Source organism: Peromyscus eremicus, chromosome 14 (genome assembly GCF_949786415.1).
Source record: "Peromyscus eremicus chromosome 14, PerEre_H2_v1, whole genome shotgun sequence".
Lineage (NCBI taxonomy): Eukaryota > Metazoa > Chordata > Mammalia > Rodentia > Cricetidae > Peromyscus > Peromyscus eremicus.
The window spans coordinates 21604789-21624238 of NC_081430.1; the positions used below are offsets into that span (position 1 = coordinate 21604789).

Below are 19450 nucleotides of genomic sequence, written 5' to 3' on the forward strand. Positions count from 1 at the left end.
AAATACGTAAGATTTTTAAGTTTAACTTAACCCACTTTGTGGAGTAAAATAAAAGTTTACTGGCTTGCTGGGTGAGGTGCTGCAAACCTTTATTCCAGCATTTAAGTGGCAGAAGCAGATGGATCTCTAAGAGAGAGAAACCGGCCTGTTATACATAGTGGGTTCCAGGCCGCCCAACACTACAGAGACTCTGTCTCAAAACAATCACAACAGCAGGCAGTGGTGGCACACGCCTTTGATCCCAGCACTCAGGAGGCAGAGGCAGGCAAATATCTGAGTTCCAAGCCAGTCTAGTACCAGGCTAGCATGGGATATAAGACCCTGTGTCAAAAAAAAAAAACAAAAACAAGTAAACAAAAACAAAAACAATCAGGGTCTGGAGAGATGGCTCATGGTTAAGAGCAACTGTTGCTCATGAAGACGACCAGGTTCGATACCCACCACCCATATGATGGCTCATAACCATCCGTAACTACAGGGATCCAATGCTGTCTTCTGACCCTTGCACATATGTAGTGCACATACATACATACATCCAGGCATACATATACAAATAAAAAATAAACACACACTCAGCTGGGTATGGTGGTATACATCTTTAATCCCATCACTCGGGAGACGAGCAGGCATGGTCTACAGAGTTGAGTTCTAGGACAGCTAAGGGATACACAGAGAAACTCTGTCTCAAACCAAACAAAAACTTACAAGTATTTACTGGTCCAATCACTTGTTTTGCAATGCTTTTGTCAGCGAAACAATACTATTTTTAATGTGTCTTTTACTTTTTTGTTTGTTTGAGATAGACTGTATGCAGCTCTAGTTGTCCTGTAACTCTCCATGTTAAACCACAGTGGCCTGAACTCACGGAGACCCACCTGCTTTCCCTCCTGAGTGCTGGGACTAGAGACATGTGCCACCACACACCCCAGGTATTTTTAATTTTTGAATGAAATTCTTTATAATCAATGTGATAAAGCTTACTGGTTTAAAACCAAACTGAAGATTTATGTTTATTTGAGAACACCTTTTCTACATAATCAATCTCCCATTTCAACATTACTTCTTCCTAAATTCACCAAAGGTGTGTTGTATGTGTGTGTATAATAATGAACAATATTCCTTACATCCGAAATTCCCAAAAACAGGTGCAACGTTTAGATGCATACATTTCTTCTTCTAAGTTCAAGTTATACCCTGGAAAGGAACTTAAAACTAAATGCAACTACCCTACAACTCAAATAATCCTTTCAAGCGATGCGGCAATTCTGAAACTTCCAGGCTTGAACCCGACACTACCATCTTCCAAAAGTCAGGATAACTCCAGTCTATCAGAGGTTCACATTACGTGGACGCTTAGCTTTGTCTGCGCTTGGTACCAAACAGAAAGTACGTTTGACTTCAAATTAAGACCAATTCTTTCCGCAGACATTTCATACATACAGTACAGAGAGACCGGCTTCTGCTTTGTAGGAGAAAAACAAGGATGTAGAAGGAAAAGTCTAGACAAGCCGACTCAAAAAGAGAAAACTGCAGTTAAAAGTGTTGATGAATCATTGAGCGCTAAAGGAAATCCAAGCGAGTCCAGTCCAGCGGCAGCATTGAAAAGTTGAGGGTGGGAAGGCAAACTTCGCCGGCGGGTCGCAAGCCATTGTGCGAGGTTAGTAGCCCGCGGCCGCGGCGGCGGCGGCGTGGCTGTCAAGGGGCAACTGCGTACCGAGGCGCGGGGGAGGGGGCAGGACGCCACCTCGGAAGGGGGTGCCGGGGTCGGGACGAGGCCAGCCACGCATCCCAGGCCCTCTCCGGGGGGCTCTCAACCTCCAAAGGACAAACAAGCGCCAACTCGGTGCCCAGCGGACCCACGCCGGCCTCTCGCTCGGAGGCGCTGGGCCCAAGCCCGGAGGCCCGGCAAGCGCCACCGGAGGAGCCCCGCAGACGCCATGCTAAAAGCCAAAATGGCTGCCCCGAGGATGCCCGCAGCGCGCCGCCCGTGAGGAGGGAGCCGGCCGGCCGCTGCGGGAGCGGGGGAGGGGGCGCCGGGCACGCAGCCGCCGCTCGCCAAGCCGGAGCCTGCCCAGGTAGGTCCCCTCCGCCCCTGAGGGCGCGGGCCCGCGCCCGCCCCACCCCCGGGCCCGCGCCCCGGCCCACAGCCCGCACTCGACCCCCGGCGACAGGTACCTGCAGTTCGGCCCGCTCCACCTCCCAGTGCGCCCGCTCCATCTCGAACCGAGCCCACTCGTGCTGGATGTAGTGCAGTATCCCCGGGATAGTGTACTGTTGCGGCCGGGACAGCTCGGGGCCTGCCGGGGGCCCCGCCGCTTCGGCAGCCGCCGGACCCCCACCGCCCGGCGCTCCGTTCGCGCCCGGCGGAAGGCTCAGGTTCCCCCCGGGTCCCTGCTGCGGCCGGGGAGGGGCCGCCATCCCCTGGCCGCCGCCGCCGCCGCCGCCGCCTCCGGCTCCGGCCAGCTCGTCCATTGTGTGTGGGGCCCCGGCCGGGGCGCAGAGCGAGACACCCGACAGCGGCGGGCCGGGCCGGGCCGGTGGTCCCGCGCCGACGGCAGGGCGGGGGCCGGCCGGGAGAGGGCCGGGGCCGGGGGTCGCCGCCGTGTGCTTGCCGCGGATCAGAGCAGGGAGCTGCCGGCCGCCGCCATTACAGTCCCTCCTCCATCTGCCCGTCTCACTCACTCACTTTGGGGAAAGGGGGGCCGCGGCGGGAGGGAGGGAGACAGCCAGGGAGGGAGGGAGGGAGGGACGGGGGAGGACAGACGCAGGGCCGCCGCCGCTCGCGCGCACAGCACGCCGGGTAGCGAACGCCTCGGCGGCCGCACGCCGGATAACCAAATAGAGTCCGGCCTCACCCTACGCAGGCGCACTGAGGATGCGCCGCTCTCAGGGGGCGGGGAAAAGCCCGGGTCCCGCCCCCCCACCCAGGCGCCCGCCCCCTGCTTTCCTGCTTTCACGGGTGGGAATCCCGGGATGGAGCTGTGACTTTGGGGAACGCGTGGGCCCCGGGCTTCCTGGTGGCTGACTTCACGCAGACATGCTCAGGAGCGGTGTGGGCTGAGCTCAGCCCCCCGGCCTCGCCTTTGGTTCGAGCTGGGTTCGAGCCTGGCTTCGTACTGCCCTGGAATGCCTGACGTTTCTCTAGAATTCTTGGCGTGTTTTGCTCAATTCCGAAGGGTCCAGCCTCCTCCTCTGCCTGTCACTCACTCACTTTAGAGTTCGTAGCGCCGGTCCGTCTCCAGGATCTGGGGGACGTTCACCTTTGGCAAATGGCCCTGATTCTTCCCACTTTCTCACTGGTTCCTGGGCCAAAGCCGCGACCTGCTTCTTTGGTCCCACTAATGTGCTCCCGGCTACCTGTTGTAACTTGTCTTCGGTCTTTATTATTCTGAGATTGGTTGTGTTTGGGGGAGTTTAAAGGGATTGTTTCATTCTTTACTGGAACAAGAGGTAGTGGAGTGATATCTTGATTCCTGAGAATGGTGGGTGGACAGGAAAAGATAACTTTCAAAGACAACCGAAGTTGGACTCTGATGTTTAGAAGTGAATGAACTCTAATTGCCATTAGTGGCAGAAAAATTGATTGAAACAGAACAAAAATATTGTGAATACAACTTAAAATGAACTCTGTCAACAGCAACAATATCTTCATCGTTAAATGGTTTTAGAGTGAAATAATACACACATAAAAGGCCAGTTTTTTTAACCGCTGTAGTGTGTGCATTTTTCTGTGCTTGGTTGCACAGAAATTATCCTCATGAATTTACAAGTTTTTAAAGTTAATAGAGCTAATAATTTGGCTCCTGGGCGTGACAGCCCATGCCTTTAATCCCAGCAGACAGCCTGATCTCTGAGTTTGAGGCCAGCCTGGTCTACAGATCGAGTTCCAAACAGCCTGGACTATAGGACTACACAGAGAAACCCTGTCTCGAAAAGCGCGGGGAGGCGTGAGGGGGGGGCTAATAACGATTTAGTTGCACAATAAGACAAAAGGAATATTTAACAGCATAATGAAAAGACGTATAGTATTTACAGCTATACAGGAAATTGCATATAAAATTGGTTGCATTTTAAACTTTTATTTTCTCCATGAAAGCCTATAAAATTTTTTCAGCCACTCAGGATGTAGTTTCAGAGACAAAGTAATACACTTTATTTTGTCATGTCTGCTGGATCGTTATAATTAGTGAAGAACTGATTGGATCTGTTACACTTATTCTTACTACCATAGTTATGTATGAAATGAGGTCTTAGATAACAATACTGTTTCTTCATGTGATTAGAGTACTGTTTCTTCTCTTACTAACAACCAGCATACAGCTAGTTCATTCAGTCCAGTTCCTTGAGGAAGGACACACAAAAAAAGCTCAGAAATATCTTACACACATCCTCAGGACCCTTTCACATACACAGTGCAAAGCTCTTTCAAGGGCCTGGAGCCCACTTTCATGAGGATTATATCAAAAGAGCAAGATACACAACACTTCAGCACAAGGTAAGGCTGCACACCCAGTCCCCTGCAAAAAGAAAACTGTGGGGTTTGGGGATTTAGCTCAGTGGTAGAGCATTTGCCTAGCAAGCACAAGGCCCTGGGTTCGGTCCTCAGCCCAGAGAGAGAGAGGGGGAGAGGGAGGAGAGGGAGAGAGACAGAGAGACAGAGAGCAATAGAGATAGATAGATAGATAGATAGATAGATAGATAGATAGATAGATAGATAGATAGACAGAGACAGAGAGCGATAGAGATAGATAAATAGATAGGGAGAGGGAGAGAGAGGGAGAGAGAGAGAAAGAGGAAACTGTCTTACTGGATGATGCTATCCAGACCTAAAGCTATAAAGGTACTATACTCTAGTACCTTCATTTAACCCAGACATCCAGTCCTTTCTCAGAAACTTCTTTCCTGTCTCCTCCACATCACTCTCTCCTTGCTGCCTGACCAGTCTTCTTCTTCTTTTTTTTTTTTTTTTACCTTTTTAGAGCTTTATTGGGAGAGAGAGGGAGAGAGGGAAAGGGAGAGAGAGAGAGACAGAGACAGAGAGGAGAGACAGAGAGAGAGACACACAGAGAGAGAGAGAGAGAGAGAGAGAGAGAGAGAGAGAGAGAGAGAGAGAGAGAGCAGTCTTCTTCTAAGGCAGATTCATTGTCACTTCTGCCTAAATATTTGAGTCATCTCCAAATTTAGAACAGAGCCCAAAGTAAGCTTCATGGTGGCACTCGTCTGTCATCCCAGCATTTGGAAGGTGGATGCAGAAGGATCAGGAATTTAAGATCATCATAGTGAGTTCAAGGTCCGCCTGGGATACAAGGACCCACACTTCAGGTTGTACATCCCCCCCCTCTCTGCCCTTAACAGAGTTTCCAGTCCTGTTGTAAGCAAATTACTTAATAACAACCATCCTGACTTCCTACCTTTGCATAAGTATGTTCCAAAAGATCTTTTCAAACTTTGTTTCCAAGCTTACCAATTCCAGTAGATTATGCACACATTAACCACAGTTTTCTAAATGTCAATAACACAGTTTGTGACTTTGGAGTGACTTAGTGCAGGGTTGTAGGCTGCTCAAGGGCAGAGCCCAGGGCCCTACCTTTTCCCCCTCTACCTATACACACTGCTGGGACAGGGATTGGTCCTCAGTAGTGTTTGATGAGTAACTTAAATTTACACCTAAGATGAATATTTTCATATTCACATCACTTCAGTCTTTAATTTTTTTGTTTCGGGTTTTTTGAAACCAGGTCTCGTACAGCCCACAGGCTGGCCTTGAACTTGAGATACGTTGCTGAGGATAACTGAACTCCTGGTTCTCCTGTGTTTCAAGTGATGGGATTAATATCATGTGTGCACTACCACAACCAGTGCTTTTTTATTTGAGGATAGCAGAGAGGTGATGTGTATGAGAAGTATACAAGACTTGGTGCTTGTATGGAATATCCGAGGACAACCTCTGGTGTTTGTTTTTGCTTTCTACCTTGTTTGAGATATGTTATCTTAATTTGAATTATATGCATTATGGGGAGAGGTGTGTGCATGTGATCACAGGTGCTGTTGGGTCCCCCCGGAGCTAGACTTCGATGTGGTTGTGAGCTGTCTAACATGGATGCTGAGAATCAAACCCTAGTCCTCTGCAGGAGCAAGTATGCATACCACTGAGCCGCCTCTCCTTTGCTGCTTTGCTCAACAGACTAGCTGGCTGTGCAGCTTCCAGATAGTCTCCTGCCTCTGTCTTCCAACTTGCGGTGGGAACACTGGGATTACAGACATTTGCTACTCCTTCCAGCTTTATATGGGCACTGGGGATCCGAACTCAGTGCCACATGCCTGTACCACCAGTGCTCTACCACTGACCCATCTCCTCAACTACCCCCTCCCTCTGTCTGTCTGTCTGTCTGTCTGTCTGCAGTGTCTTGCTGTATAGCCCTAGTCTAGAACTCAAAATCCTTCTGACTCAGTTTTCCAAGTACTGAGAGTACAGTCTTACTTCACACTGGGTAAATGACTTGAACTGCCCAAGTATTAAAAATACAAATGTTGGGATGCTGTTTTACATTGTTATCACTGGGCTTCTTGCCCACTCACTACTCCTGAGGACACTGAAATGAGTTTCTAGACCTTTAGATAATTAGTTCTCCCAGGTTACAGTCCCACAATTCAACTTACCTAACTGGAATTCCCTCTCTGACCTACGGCTGAGTCATTTCCTCTATTTGTTCTGTCCTTTCACCAACTCTGTTCATCCCTGCTCCCTGCCCAGATTCTCCTGGTTTCAGAATGAGCATGAGTAGGCTGAGGGTGAAATCAGGTTTCACTCTATAGCTCAGGCTGGCCTTGAGCCTTGTGATTCTCCTGTTCCGGCCACCAAGTGCCGAGATTGCAAATGGACACTACCTTGCTCAGCTTATGACGATCTTCAACAAAGCCTAGTTAAGCCAGGTGTGGCAGCTCTTGGGCTTTCTGCACTGGAGAGGCTGAGGCAGAAGAATCGCTGTGAGTCTGAACCCTTAGCTACATGATGAGTTCCAGGTTAGCCTAAAGTACACGGTGAGACCTTGTTTAAAAACAAAACAAAAAGAATGCCTATATGTTTAATCAGCTTAGTTTTTTAGGGTACTGTAGCAGGCTTTCTCAGACCACCAGCCCCAAAATCATGACACGAAGACTTACTATTAGTTATGAACACTCAGCTTTAGCTTATGCTTGTCCCACTAGCTTTTATAACTTAAATTAACCTATTTCTCTTTATCTATGTTTTGTATGTCCTACTCTCTGTCTGGCCGGCCCCAGGTGTCTCCCCCTCTTTCTCCCTCCATCTCTCTTCCTACTTCTCAAGCCTAGATTCCTCCTCCTACTTATTGTCTGCCTGCCAGCCCTGTCTGTCCCTCTACTGCCTAGCTATTGGCTTTTCAGCTTTTTATTAGACCAATCAGGTGCCTTAGGCAGGCAAGGTAAAACAGCAACACATCTTTACATAATTAAACAAATGCAGCATAAACAAATGTAACACATCTTTACATAGTTAAAGTAATATTCCACAACAGGGTACTTTTTATTCTCTTTCCTACAGCTAACATTTGAACTCATATATTCTGGTTTTGCCAAGCTGGACTTGTCAGATTTAATTTATATGTATTATACAAGCCAAAGTATATCAGGGAATTCCAGGCTTTTAAACAAGTTGGGAATAGATAATACTCAAATACCTTCTTATCAGTCATTCCATATGAGACGTACGAAGAGTTTTTCCTCTGCCTTTTAGAACTAAGTAGTCCTGTGATTATCTAAGCACTTTATGTATGAGCACCTGTCATCTTTCCACTGAAGAGTTCCAACAGGTTCATAGATACTATTTTAGTCATTGTTTTTCCTCATCATAAAGGATATGACCAGCATTCTTATTTTCATGACTGGGAGGACAAGCCACAACACAGTCCTTGGGGACTTTAGCAAGCTCCATTGTATAATAGGAAGTGGTCCCCACCCTTTCATATCAGTGAGTGTGTGTGCATTTGGAAACAAAGAAATAGTCTCCCTTCACTATTTGCCTGCTCTCTATGACTGGACTCAGTATTAGTCTCTGGTTCCTGAATCCTTAGCATGTTTGAAATTATAGTTAGGTCGTTTCAGGGGATTCAGTTACTCTGGGAAATAGCAAGGTGTTTACGTTTATAAAGAGGGCAAACACATATCATAGCCTACCAAAGGTTTGATAAGAACTGACGTGAGCCGGGTATGATGGCACACGCCTTTAATCCCAGCACTGGAGAGGTAGAGGTAGGCAGATCTTTGAGTTTTTTAGGCTAGCCTGGTCTACAAAGTGAGTTCTAGGACAGCCAGGACTACACAGAGAAACCCTGGGGGGAGGGGCACCTGACGAGTTCGAGTTCAAGTTCAAACCAAAGGAGCAGACCACACATGGTGCAGATGCAACAGAAAAGGAGAAGGCAGCTCTAGCCCGCACCGAGGCCTCACCTGCCAAATGAGGTCAGATATTGACTTATCGTTACAGAAGATGCTTGAGGCTATGAAAACTACAATATATATGCAGGGTACTTGAATCCCAAAAATAAAATATTGTGTGTAAAAGGAAAAGGATCTTTACAGATTATAGAAAATGGGCACCAAACCTTTAAGAAACCCCGGATACTATATAAGATTTTAGTCCAGATTCCTTCTTCAGTTGTCTCCTGGGTAATGTGAGTCAGAAAAAAAGTAGGCTGTGCTAATATTGTGTAATAGCTAACTTACAGAGATGTCAAGATTGGAGAGAGAGAGAGAGAGAAGGGGGGGAGGGATTTTGCCTGGAGTCCCCTCCTGTACATTGGCTAAGAATGTGCAGCCGGGTCTCTAAACATGAGAGCAGAATGATTGGAAAATATGACCAATGGGAAACTGGCCAGGCTTTCCAAGGTGCTAATTTGACAAGCTGAAGAATGTGGCTTGTCTCCCAGTGGAGCATTAGGGGTGTTCCACAGGACGGTGCCAGGCGAAGGAGACCCGCGCTGAGCAGTCTGTGCAGGACACTGTTCTTCTTTGAAGACTGACTAGTCCTGTGTGGTTTGGTCTTTCCCTGTTCTTTCTTTCTTCTTTTCTCTTTTCTGGTATTGATGATCAAATCCAGAACCTCACATATACAATGCACACCACTGAGCCATACCTTCAGCCCCTTAAAAATATTTTTAAATTGCTAAAAATTTCACAAAAGTATATTGTTTATGATAGCATATTTTAATAAACTTGAATTGTGTCTTTCTATTAATAGCCAATCTTAAGTATGCCACAGTTATCTCACAGAAAAAGATAGAACTTCTTTTTTCTTTTCCAGTACTAGAAATTGACCCCAGAGCTGTGTACATGCTAGGCTAGCACCTTTCCTCCTCACAGCCCTTTTCTTTTACATTCATTTATTTGTGTGTTGGGGGAGTACACACACACACACACACACACACACACACACACACACACACACACAAACATACACCAGGGCACACATGTGGAGGTCAGAGAACAGCTTACAGGAGTCAGTTCTTCTGTCATATGGGTATCGGGTCAAACACAGGTCATCAAGCTCCGAGATCTTCCCCACTGGGACAGCGTGCTGGCCCTATCTTTTATCTTGACACAGTGTCTGGCTAAGGTGTCCAGGCTGGCTTTAGACTCTGTGTGGCCAGGACAGGGCTTGAATTGGTGATTCTCTTGCTTCAGCCTCCCCAGTAGCTGGGATTGCAAAATTCCTTAGAGACATTTAAAACAAATCTTATTGAACTCTGTTTCTCTTAGTTGAGGGTAGCAATAAGAATATTTTGTTCTTGCAATACTGAAAATTGAATTCATGTTTCTGAGCAAAGTAGACAAGCATTCTGCCATTGAACTAGACCCTTAGCCATTTCCCGATGAGACTTACCTCCCTGCCTGGGGGAGGGTTGCTTTCCCATCCTTCTGTGGGTCTGAGCGCTGTCACAGCACACATTCACTCAGGACTTAAATCACTCAGGGCTTCCTCCTCTCTCTGCAATAGCAGCTTTAGCCTTGGTGTCCTAAATAGTCTCATTACATAATTACAGAGTCACTTCTTGAACTTTTCTTCTTTACTTTTTTTTTTTTCCAAGACAGAGTTTCTCTGTAGCTTTGAAGCCTGCCCTGGAACTCACGCTATAGACCAGGCTGGCCTCAAACTCACAGAGATCCACCTGGCTCTGCCTCCCAAGTGCTGGATTAAAGGCATGTGCCACCATTGCTGGGCTCTTCTTGGACATTTTTAGGTTCTTTTTTTTTTTTAATGTGACTAGAGAGACCCTATCTTTTTTTTTTTTTTTGTGGAGCTGAGGTTCGAACCCAGGGCCTTGTGCATGCTAGGCAAGCACTCTACCACTGAGCTAAATCCCCAACCCCGAGAGACCCTATCTTTTTTTTTTTTCAGTTTGCAAGTATTTTATTGAGATTTTTTTTTAAATGCCAAATGCTGTTTATTGAAGGAGGGAAGAGGTCTTAAATACAGGCTTACAGCACAATGGGAGAACCCCGGAGGGCAGAGGTTCACTACCGATGTTTTACAATCTTGCATCTAAGCTGTTAACGCCCATTATGCAGGATACACAGACAAGGAACTCCCCTTAAGCATTCAGGAGGGTGGAACTCGGTAGGGAATTAGCATAGGGAGGATATCCAGGTCAAAGTCAGCAAGCAAGGCAACAGTTACCCAAAATGGGGGCCAGGGCCCTAAAGGTCCCCCTTTTACTAAAAAATGAGCTTCTGACACAGGTCACCTTACCCGTCATGGAAACGCCTGCCCAGGCCACACAGGCACTCTGTCTTAGGTTGGTGAGCGCCCCCCAGGTATTACCTGTCTCTGAATACTCATTATCATACAGGCTCAATCATGTGTGAGCTGCAGAGTTAACTGCTGCCAAAGATCTCAAAGTGGCACTGGGCTTGCAATCTGTGTGTTCGACACAGAAAAGACCAACAGAGGTCCTATCCCACCCATAGCCAGTCGGCTAAAGGCAACTGAGCCATTCCCCTCCTTAACGAGCCTTACTGCAAACTGGAGTCCTTGTAAGATGGTATCCCAAAAGCAAATGGAACTTGAGTTTATAAATTTATAATTTTCAAAGCCAATCAAAATGTATATAACTACTGAATTAAATTTATCATGCCCAGTAGAATGAAAGATTAACTAACTGTGGTAGCTACTTTTGCTGCCAGGGTCTCCACTGTGCTAGCTGTAGTAAGCAATTATGAAATGGTAATCTCAGAAACAGTAGCAGCGGTGGCTGCCACTGCTATAACAGCAACAATGGCAGCAGCAATGTCAAATTCTCTTCTGGAGCGTGTAGACATCCACTGGCATGGATACAACTCGATGAACACGAACTGACAAGGCCCATTTTTCTTGATCCCAGCATGACTTAGGCTGGCAGCTCTGCAAAAAGAACAACTAAGAGCCATAAAGAAAAAATAGGCAGCTCATAAGGAGCATAACTAATGGTCTTATAATGGCAACATTCAGGCTCACAAATTTTAAGGTATCTTCAAAGGGGGGGGCTAAATGAATTTCAGGAGGCCAATAAATGTTGCACAGAGCCACTCCTGAAAAGTAGGTACTACACCAGCTTGAAGAGGATTGTGAAAATGAAAAGGCTTAGCTGGCATGCTACTGTTAACAAATGGAGGTCAGTGACCTTCAGGGTTATCCTTAATCTCCAAGGTGTCTGGGTGACACTTTCTCAAACATATTTGAAAAAGCAGTTACCATACATTACCTTCTGGAGAATCCAAAAGCATGGCTACAGTTCCTAGGCTTATGTTAATGGTTGCCAAAGCTGGCCATATTGGGCTCTCAATCCCCATTGGCATCAGAAGGGAAGAGTTTTTCATTAAGGCCCAATAGGGAGAGACCCTATCTTAAAAAACCAAAATAAGTAAGTAAATAAATATTTTTTTAAAAATGGCTTGGTGTGGTGGGTGGCACTCTCCTTTAATCCCAGCACTGGGGAGGCTGAGGCAAGTGGATCTTTGTTGAGTTTAAGGCCAGACTAATTACATAGTGATCTTTTTCTTTTTATTATTTTTATGGTTCCGGGGACAGAACATAGAATCTTGCACTTATTAGGTAAGTAAGCAGCAGCTGAGCTACATTCCCATTTCCAGTAGTTTTATACTAGTGAATGGAGTGTGAAAAATGTGCATCTGTGATCTGATTATGGCCGTCACTAAATGGCTAAGTCATTTGTTCTTTTTTTCAAGAAAGGAGAGATGGTAAGGAACAAGGGTCTCACGTAGCTCAGCCTCGCCTCTAACTTGCCATTTAGCAGAGACTGGCCTAGAATTCCTGACCCTCTTGCTTCTGTCTCCTGAGTGCTGAGAATATGGATATGTACAATCATTCTAGCCAAATGATTATGCTTTAGGCCTAGATCATTGATTCTCAACCTGTGGGTCATGACCCCTTGAGGTTGCTTATCAGATATCCTGTATATCAGATATTTGCATCACAATTCATAACAGTAGCAAAATTTATGAAGAGTAGCAACGAAATAATTTTATGATGAGGGTCACCGCAACATGAGGAACTGTTTATTAAAGGGTCACAACATTAGGAAGGTTGAGAATCACGGCCTTAGACAAAGGCAGAGATAAGTGAGTCCTGGAGGAAATACAGCGACTGAAGCCAAACCGATAGAAACTGGATCCTTCCTCTGTCATATAACTTTGGCAAACATATTTCCATATTTGTAAAAGGGAGATAAGGAGTCTGGAGCTCACAGGGCAGTTAGAAGGACTGGCAAAAGGTAGGTCAAGTGTTCAAAACAGCGCCTGGTACCTGTAAGCCCTACACAAGCATGGTCTGTTTTGTTTCCTGAGTTAGCTGTCTATTTATTCTGTAATGTATTTGTGTCCATGTGTATTTCATATTTTGTGTTATAGTGTGTTTTAGTTACATTTCCTGTTACTGAAATTCTTTTGGCCCACAATGGGAGGATCCATCGTGGCAGGAAAGGCCTGGTGGCAGAAGCTAAAGGCTGCTGGTCACACTGCATCTGTAATCTGGAAGCACAGAGCAATGGATGCTGCTGCCGTTGCCAATGCTGCCTCCCCCTTTGTAGTCTGCCCAGGCCCCCAACCCAGGGACTGGTACTGCCCAGTTAACCTAATTATGACCATCTGTCGTACACCTCTTTCTCTGATGATTCTAGAGCCTATCAAGTTGACAATATTAACCACCAGGTAAATCAATGCTGTGTTGCTCCAATAGTTACAGCTTTGGCCATTGAGAGATCTTCCAGATTGTCTGATCAGTCTGCCTGTAACTTCTTCTAATAGCTTTATTTCACATACTGTAAAAGTGAATGGCTTTTCCTGGGCTCACATAATTGTGCAACTATTAGCACAAATTCCTGCCTTTGAGAAATCACCTTCTAACTCCCTCTGGTGGTTTGAATGAGAATGGCTCCCATAGGCTCATATATTTGAATGCCTGTGGTTCACTTAGTGGAACTATTTGGGAAGGATTAGGAGGTGTGGTCTTGTTGGGGGTGGTGTTGAGGTTTCAAAAGCCCACCCCAGGCCCAGTATCTTTCTCTGCCTGCCTGCAGATCAGGATGTAAGATCTTAGCCCTCTGCCTGCCTGCTGCCAGCTTCCTGCCATGATGATCATGGACTAACCTCTGAAACTAAGAAAGCGCCCAATTAAATGCTTTTATAAGAGTTGCCTTGGTCACAGAGTCTCATCGCAGCAATACTACACTAAAACACTCCCTAACACCTGAAAAGCCCGAGTCTTCCGACTCTTTAGATGTGCCTGCTCTGGATGTCTCATGTGAGTAGAGTTTGATAATATGCCGTTCTTTGTTACTAACTTCCTTCACCTAGTGTTTTCAAGATTTATCTGTCTGCTCTATTTTTTTTTTTTTTAATTCAGAGCTGAGGACCAAACCCAGGGCCTTGTGCTTGCTAGGCAAGCACTCTACCACTGAGCTAAGTCCCCAACCCCTCTATTTTTATCTATATTTAGATATCTCTTTCATATAACTGTAATCCATGTGAATGTAGAATATGCTATTCTGTTTTTATATTTTCATTATTTTTATACATTTCCCATTCTTATCTATAAGCTGTATGTATCTATTTGTTTTTTTTCTGTTTTCATTTTATTCATTCATTTTGAAACAGGATCTCATTCCATAGCCCTAGCTTGCCTATAATTCATTCATAATCCCAGGCTGACCTGGGATTCACAATAATCCTCCTGCCTCTGCTCCCCAGTGCTAGGATTAAAAGAATGACCCACCATACCTGTGTTGACTATTGGATTTAAATGGTCAAAGACATCAAGGTTGATTAACAAGAAGCCTTCTCCCTCATCTCACTCTTACAGAATAGACATTTCAGGCACATTGTTAGTTATGTCTTAGATAAGTTCTTAAGACTGGAACAGCTGAGTTCAAAGGCAGAGAATCACTGTCATATTTTTGTTGTTTTTACATTCTATCAGGTCACACTTAGAAAAGTATAACAAATTAAAAGACTAATGAAGTTTTGAAAGTACAGACCTGTACCTGTTTCTTTCGATCTTATCAGTCTTTTCTCATTTAATCCACATGAAGGGAGGAACATAACGTCAGCACAGCTGGATGCCATGGTGCAGCAGTAGGCTCAGGGCTGAGGCAGGGGGATCTTGAGTTCAGGGCCATCACCAGCTAAATAGCGAGGCCTTAAAATAAGTCAGCGTGCTAACTCTGTTCCAAGAATTACACCATTTGTTTCATTCAGTCTTTGCCTCCACTCTGTAAGATAGCTGTTTTTCCATTTGATAGTGCAAGTACCAGAGGCTCCCCAGGTTATAGCCAGATGTCAGTATTACTCTAGCTGGAGTTAGGAGGAGGAATGAGAGTCCAGATACTGGAACAAAAGAAGAGGACCAAACCCCAGGACTTCCTGAGCTACCTGGTTAAATGAGAGTCCCTTTGGGTGAATCCCAGCACACGTACACTCATTCTCCCCTTCCCTTTCTTATTTGTTGTGTTGAGACAAGGTCTCACAGACTGACCTGAAATCGCTATGTAGCCCAGGCTGACCCCTTGGACCTCAGCTGTCCACATGTCAGGTCACACACTGAACCACAGTGCCTGGCACAGTGTCTGTTGATGCTGCCCACTGCCCACTGTCCACCGTGCCTGGTACAGTGTCTGCTGATGCTGCCCACTGCCCACTGTCCACCGTGCCTGGTACAGTGTCTGCTGGTGCTGCCCACTGCCCACTGTCCACCGTGCCTGGCACAGTGTCTGCTGGTGCTGCCCACTGCCCACTGTCCACCGGGCCTGGCACAGTGTCTCCCTCCCTCTTCTTCTCCCCGCCCCCCCCCCATTTTTTCCTTCCTCTTTTCTCCTTTGTTATTTTTCTTATGAAGCAGGGTCTGGCTGTATAGCTTTGGCTAGGCTACAAACCAGACTGTAGACCAGACTGCCCTTGAACTCAGAGATCCACCCCTGACTGTAGCATGTGCCACCACTATGCTTGGCTCTCCTCCTCCTCCTCCTCCTCCTCCTCCTCCTCCTCCTCCTCCTCCTCCTCCTCCTTCTTCTTCTTTTCTTGAGACAGGATCTCTTCTAGATCAGACTAGTCTGGAACTCATGTCAGTCCTCCAGCCTCAGCCTCCCAAATCCTGAGAGTCTAGGCTTGAGATACCATACCATTACCATTCAACTACATTTTGTTCAAAACAAAATGCCATTTGAAAAATCAGAGTGCAGGCCAATGAGCTGGATAAAGATTCAGTGGGCAGAGGCACTTGCCACCAAGCCTGACAATCTTAGTTGGATCTCAGACCCCACATGTTAGAACAGAACCAACTTCTGGTTGCCCTCTAACTTACCCATGCATACCATGGCATGTGTGGACGTGCCCACAGCAATCAAAGTATAATACACACAGTACGAGGAAATATTGTTTGGTGATCTTCTGTTTCATATATATATATGACCTTATACTAGATCACATGTAAGAAATCTCTCAAAGTCATCATAATAAAAACATTTTAGCTTAAATCCCAGCACTCAGGAGGCAGAGGCAGAGAACTCTGAGTTTGAGGCCAGCCTGGTCTACAGAGTGAGTTCCAGGACAGCCAGGGCTACACAGAGAAACCCTGTCTCGAAAAACCAAAAAATAAAACTGAAAAGTTTAAAGAGATGTAGCTTAGTGGTAGAGCACTTGCTTAGCGCGTGCATGGTCCTGAGTTCATTCCTCAGTACTGCCATAAACTAAGAAGACAGCCAGGCTCCATGCCTATAATTCGGCTATTTGAGAGGTAAAGGCAGGAGGAGCAGGTCATCCTCAGGTACATAGAGTTCCAGTCCTGTCTGAGGTACCATGTTGCAAACAAAATGTCTAAATCCCAGCTCTGCTGACAGAACTCATAACTACATACTGATGGTCTAGGTCGCAGACAGTGTGTCCCATGTCTTATGGGTAACTGGGATGATTGGGGAAAGGCAATATGATGTCCTGCATACATTAGCCAACACTTCAGGCCTTGCTACATGCCATCTGCCTAGCACACTAACAAGTACGTCACAAAGGCCAACTCTTTTAATCCTCCTAACAGCCTGAGCTGGAAACACAGCTGGTAGTCCCAGTGTGCAGGAGACTTAACCAAATAGATTAACTATCTCGCCGCGACCACACAGTTGGCCGGCAGTGACTGTGGAGCCACACAGCCCAGCCCTCGCTCCTGCGCTCAGCTGTCACCCCGTACTTACTTATGTACTAAACTAGGATCCATTTTCTAGGTGGAGAAAAAAATGTCTGACAGAGTCTTATGAATCCCTCAGTGGCTTTGAACTTGCTATGTAGCCAATCCTCCTGCCTCCACCTCCCCAGTGCTAGGACCATAGGCTTGTGCCTGCATGCCTGTTTTATGTGGTGCCGCGGGTCATACCAGGGCTTTAGGCACATTATACAAGCTCTTTACCAAACAGGCTATATCTTAAACCCAGAATTTCCCTATTTCAAATATTACTTATGCAGTCATTTACTTACTTATTCTGTATGCATGTGCATGCGTTCTACATGTGGGGGGCTTACGTGGGTGGAAGATCAGAGGACAAACTGTGGAGTTTGTTCTGTCCTTCCACGGTGTGTGACCTAGGGATCAAACTCGGGTTGTCAGGCTTGGCTGCAGACCCCTTTACCATCTAGATAGAAAGCCTGGAACTTGCTTTTTAAATGGTGGTGGTAGAGTCTTCAAATAACTTTTAGGCAGCATAGGAAGAAATACTTTGGTCAAGGGATTTGTGTTTGTGTGTTACAAGAGGGATTGTTTGAGGTACAGGAAAAGCCAGAAAGGATGTTGGCCATTGTCAGAAGTCACTTGCATTCCCAGAAACTACCGCCTCTTCTTTATCTTCAGTGACTTGTTGGGTTTTTCCAGATGGTTCCACAGCACTAGAAAAGAGAACAGTGGGATGAGGGTGTAAACTGGAGGTAGAGCATTGCCTGCCACACACAAGACCCTGGGTTTGATCACTACCACTGCAAATAAGAATAGTAAGCTGGGCGGTGGTGGTGCACGCCTCTAATCCCAGCACTTGGGAGGCAGAGGCAGGTGAATGTCTGTGAGTTTGAGGCCAGCCTGGTCTACAGCGTGAGTTCCAGGACAGCCAGGACAGCACAGAGAAACCCTGTCCTGAAAAAACAAAAACAAAAAAGGGAAAATATTAATAAGAATAATAAAATATTCCCCAATCATTCCCAACGCTATTGAATGTTCTGAAAGTTGTCTTCTCACTTCCACATGCACTATGGCTCATCCACCTTCATCCATACACTAACAATAATGGATGGATGATGGATGGGTGGATGGATGGATAGATGATGGAGAGATGGATGGATGAATGGATGGATACAGATCGATACTAAAAAGGAAAGCAGGTTCACTTCTCAGACATGACTAACCACGGGTAGGTGCCTGCTGCATGCAGGTTCACTCTCAGACATGTTCTTGTCTTGAGTCTCCACTGAGTGGCTTGTTTATCCTGGCATTGTACCTTCTAAAGCAGTGACAGTCGAGCACTCTTTTGTTTCCCTGAGCACGGGCTCTTACGTAGTCCGGGGACTGTAGATGAGCATGCAGGTGCTGGAGACTGTTCTTTGGAAAACCTGTATCCTGAGAAGTATCAATCAAATGTCCTTGTCTGCCATCCTTACTCTTCAAGTCAGTAAGAGAAAATGCTGGCCTGGGAAGGTGGGAAGCAATGTGATCTCTTGATATAACGTCTCAGCAGGATCATTTTCCATCTCATTCTGCCACTTAATGCAACCAGGACATTTAAAGGCAAAATTTTAACCATGGGTATCCCATTAAAATAGTTTTTTTTTCTTTTGCCTAGCCATTGAAATACAAGTATATGTTTATAATTTATTTAATTTTTTTTTTTTTTTTGGTTTTTCGAGACAGGGTTTCTCTGTGTAGCTTTGCGCCTTTCCTGGAACTCGCTTTGGAGACCAGGCTGGCCTCGAACTCACAGAGATCCGCCTGGCTCTGCCTCCCGAGTGCTGGGATTAAAGGCGTGCGCCACCACCGCCCGGCAATTTATTTAATTTTTATTTTGTTTGTGTATGTACATGTATGCACATATATATGCCATGTCTTTTTTTTTTTTTTTTCAAGGCACAGTTTCTCTGTGTAGCCCTGGCTGTCCTGAAACTCACTCTGTAACCCAGGCTGGTCTCGGAACTCTGAGATCTGCCTCCTGGGTGCTGGAATTAAAGGTGTGCGCCACCACTCCTGACCAAATAAAGAAATCTTTAAAAAATAATAAAGAATACTTTTACTGAGAAATAACCAGACTTAGAAAGACTAATATTGCAATTTTTCCTCATGTGCAGAATCTAGGTGTGTGTGTGTGTGTGTGTGTGTGTGTGTGTGTGTGTGCAGCGCACCCATGTGTGACACAGAGGTAGAGAGAGGATTGAGAAGGGAGGAAGTGGTCTAAAGAGAGTGAGGAGGAGGAGGGCTGGAGAGATGGCTCAGCGGTTAAGAGCACTGCCTGTTCTTCCAGAGGTCCTGAGTTCAATTCCCAGCAACCACATGGTGGCTCACTGCCATCCATAATGAAATCTGGCACCCTCTTCTGGCCTGCAGGTGTATATGCAGACAGAACACTGTATACATAATAAATAAAAATAAATCTTAAAAAAAAAAAAAAAAAAGAGAGTGAGGAGGAGGGGGCGATGGAGGGTGGTAGAGAATGCATGTCCCGGAAGCGGAAGGGAAGGCTGTTTGGAGGAAGGAACAGGACTAGCATAGTGGAGGAGGGCCAGTAACAAACAAGAGCCACTCACCTCCATATACCTGTATGAAAATGCCACAAGAGACTCTTCAGCCGAGGTCTTTTCCTGATAACTGGCCAATTCCCATTCAAGGAAGTCCTTTCCCTGTCTTAATTAACTATTT

At 46.0% G+C, this 19450-nt stretch overlaps 2 protein-coding genes across 4 annotated transcripts in view; one reads left to right on the forward strand and one right to left on the reverse strand.

Moving 5' to 3' along the window:
* Strn3 (striatin 3) overlaps positions 1 to 2487 on the reverse strand; it is an 89311-nt gene extending 86824 nt beyond the window's left edge. For all 3 annotated transcript variants that reach the window (XM_059279439.1, XM_059279438.1, XM_059279437.1), the window contains exon 1: positions 2176 to 2487. In XM_059279439.1, the coding sequence (XP_059135422.1) occupies positions 2176 to 2472 (297 nt within the window). In that variant the 5' untranslated portion in view covers positions 2473 to 2487. The remainder of the gene's footprint in view (positions 1 to 2175) is intronic.
* The window catches only part of Ap4s1 (adaptor related protein complex 4 subunit sigma 1), a 48624-nt gene continuing 30886 nt past the window's right edge, over positions 1713 to 19450 (forward strand). The window contains exon 1 of the mRNA XM_059279441.1: positions 1713 to 2075. The gene's annotated coding sequence lies outside the window, so the exon portion shown is untranslated. The remainder of the gene's footprint in view (positions 2076 to 19450) is intronic.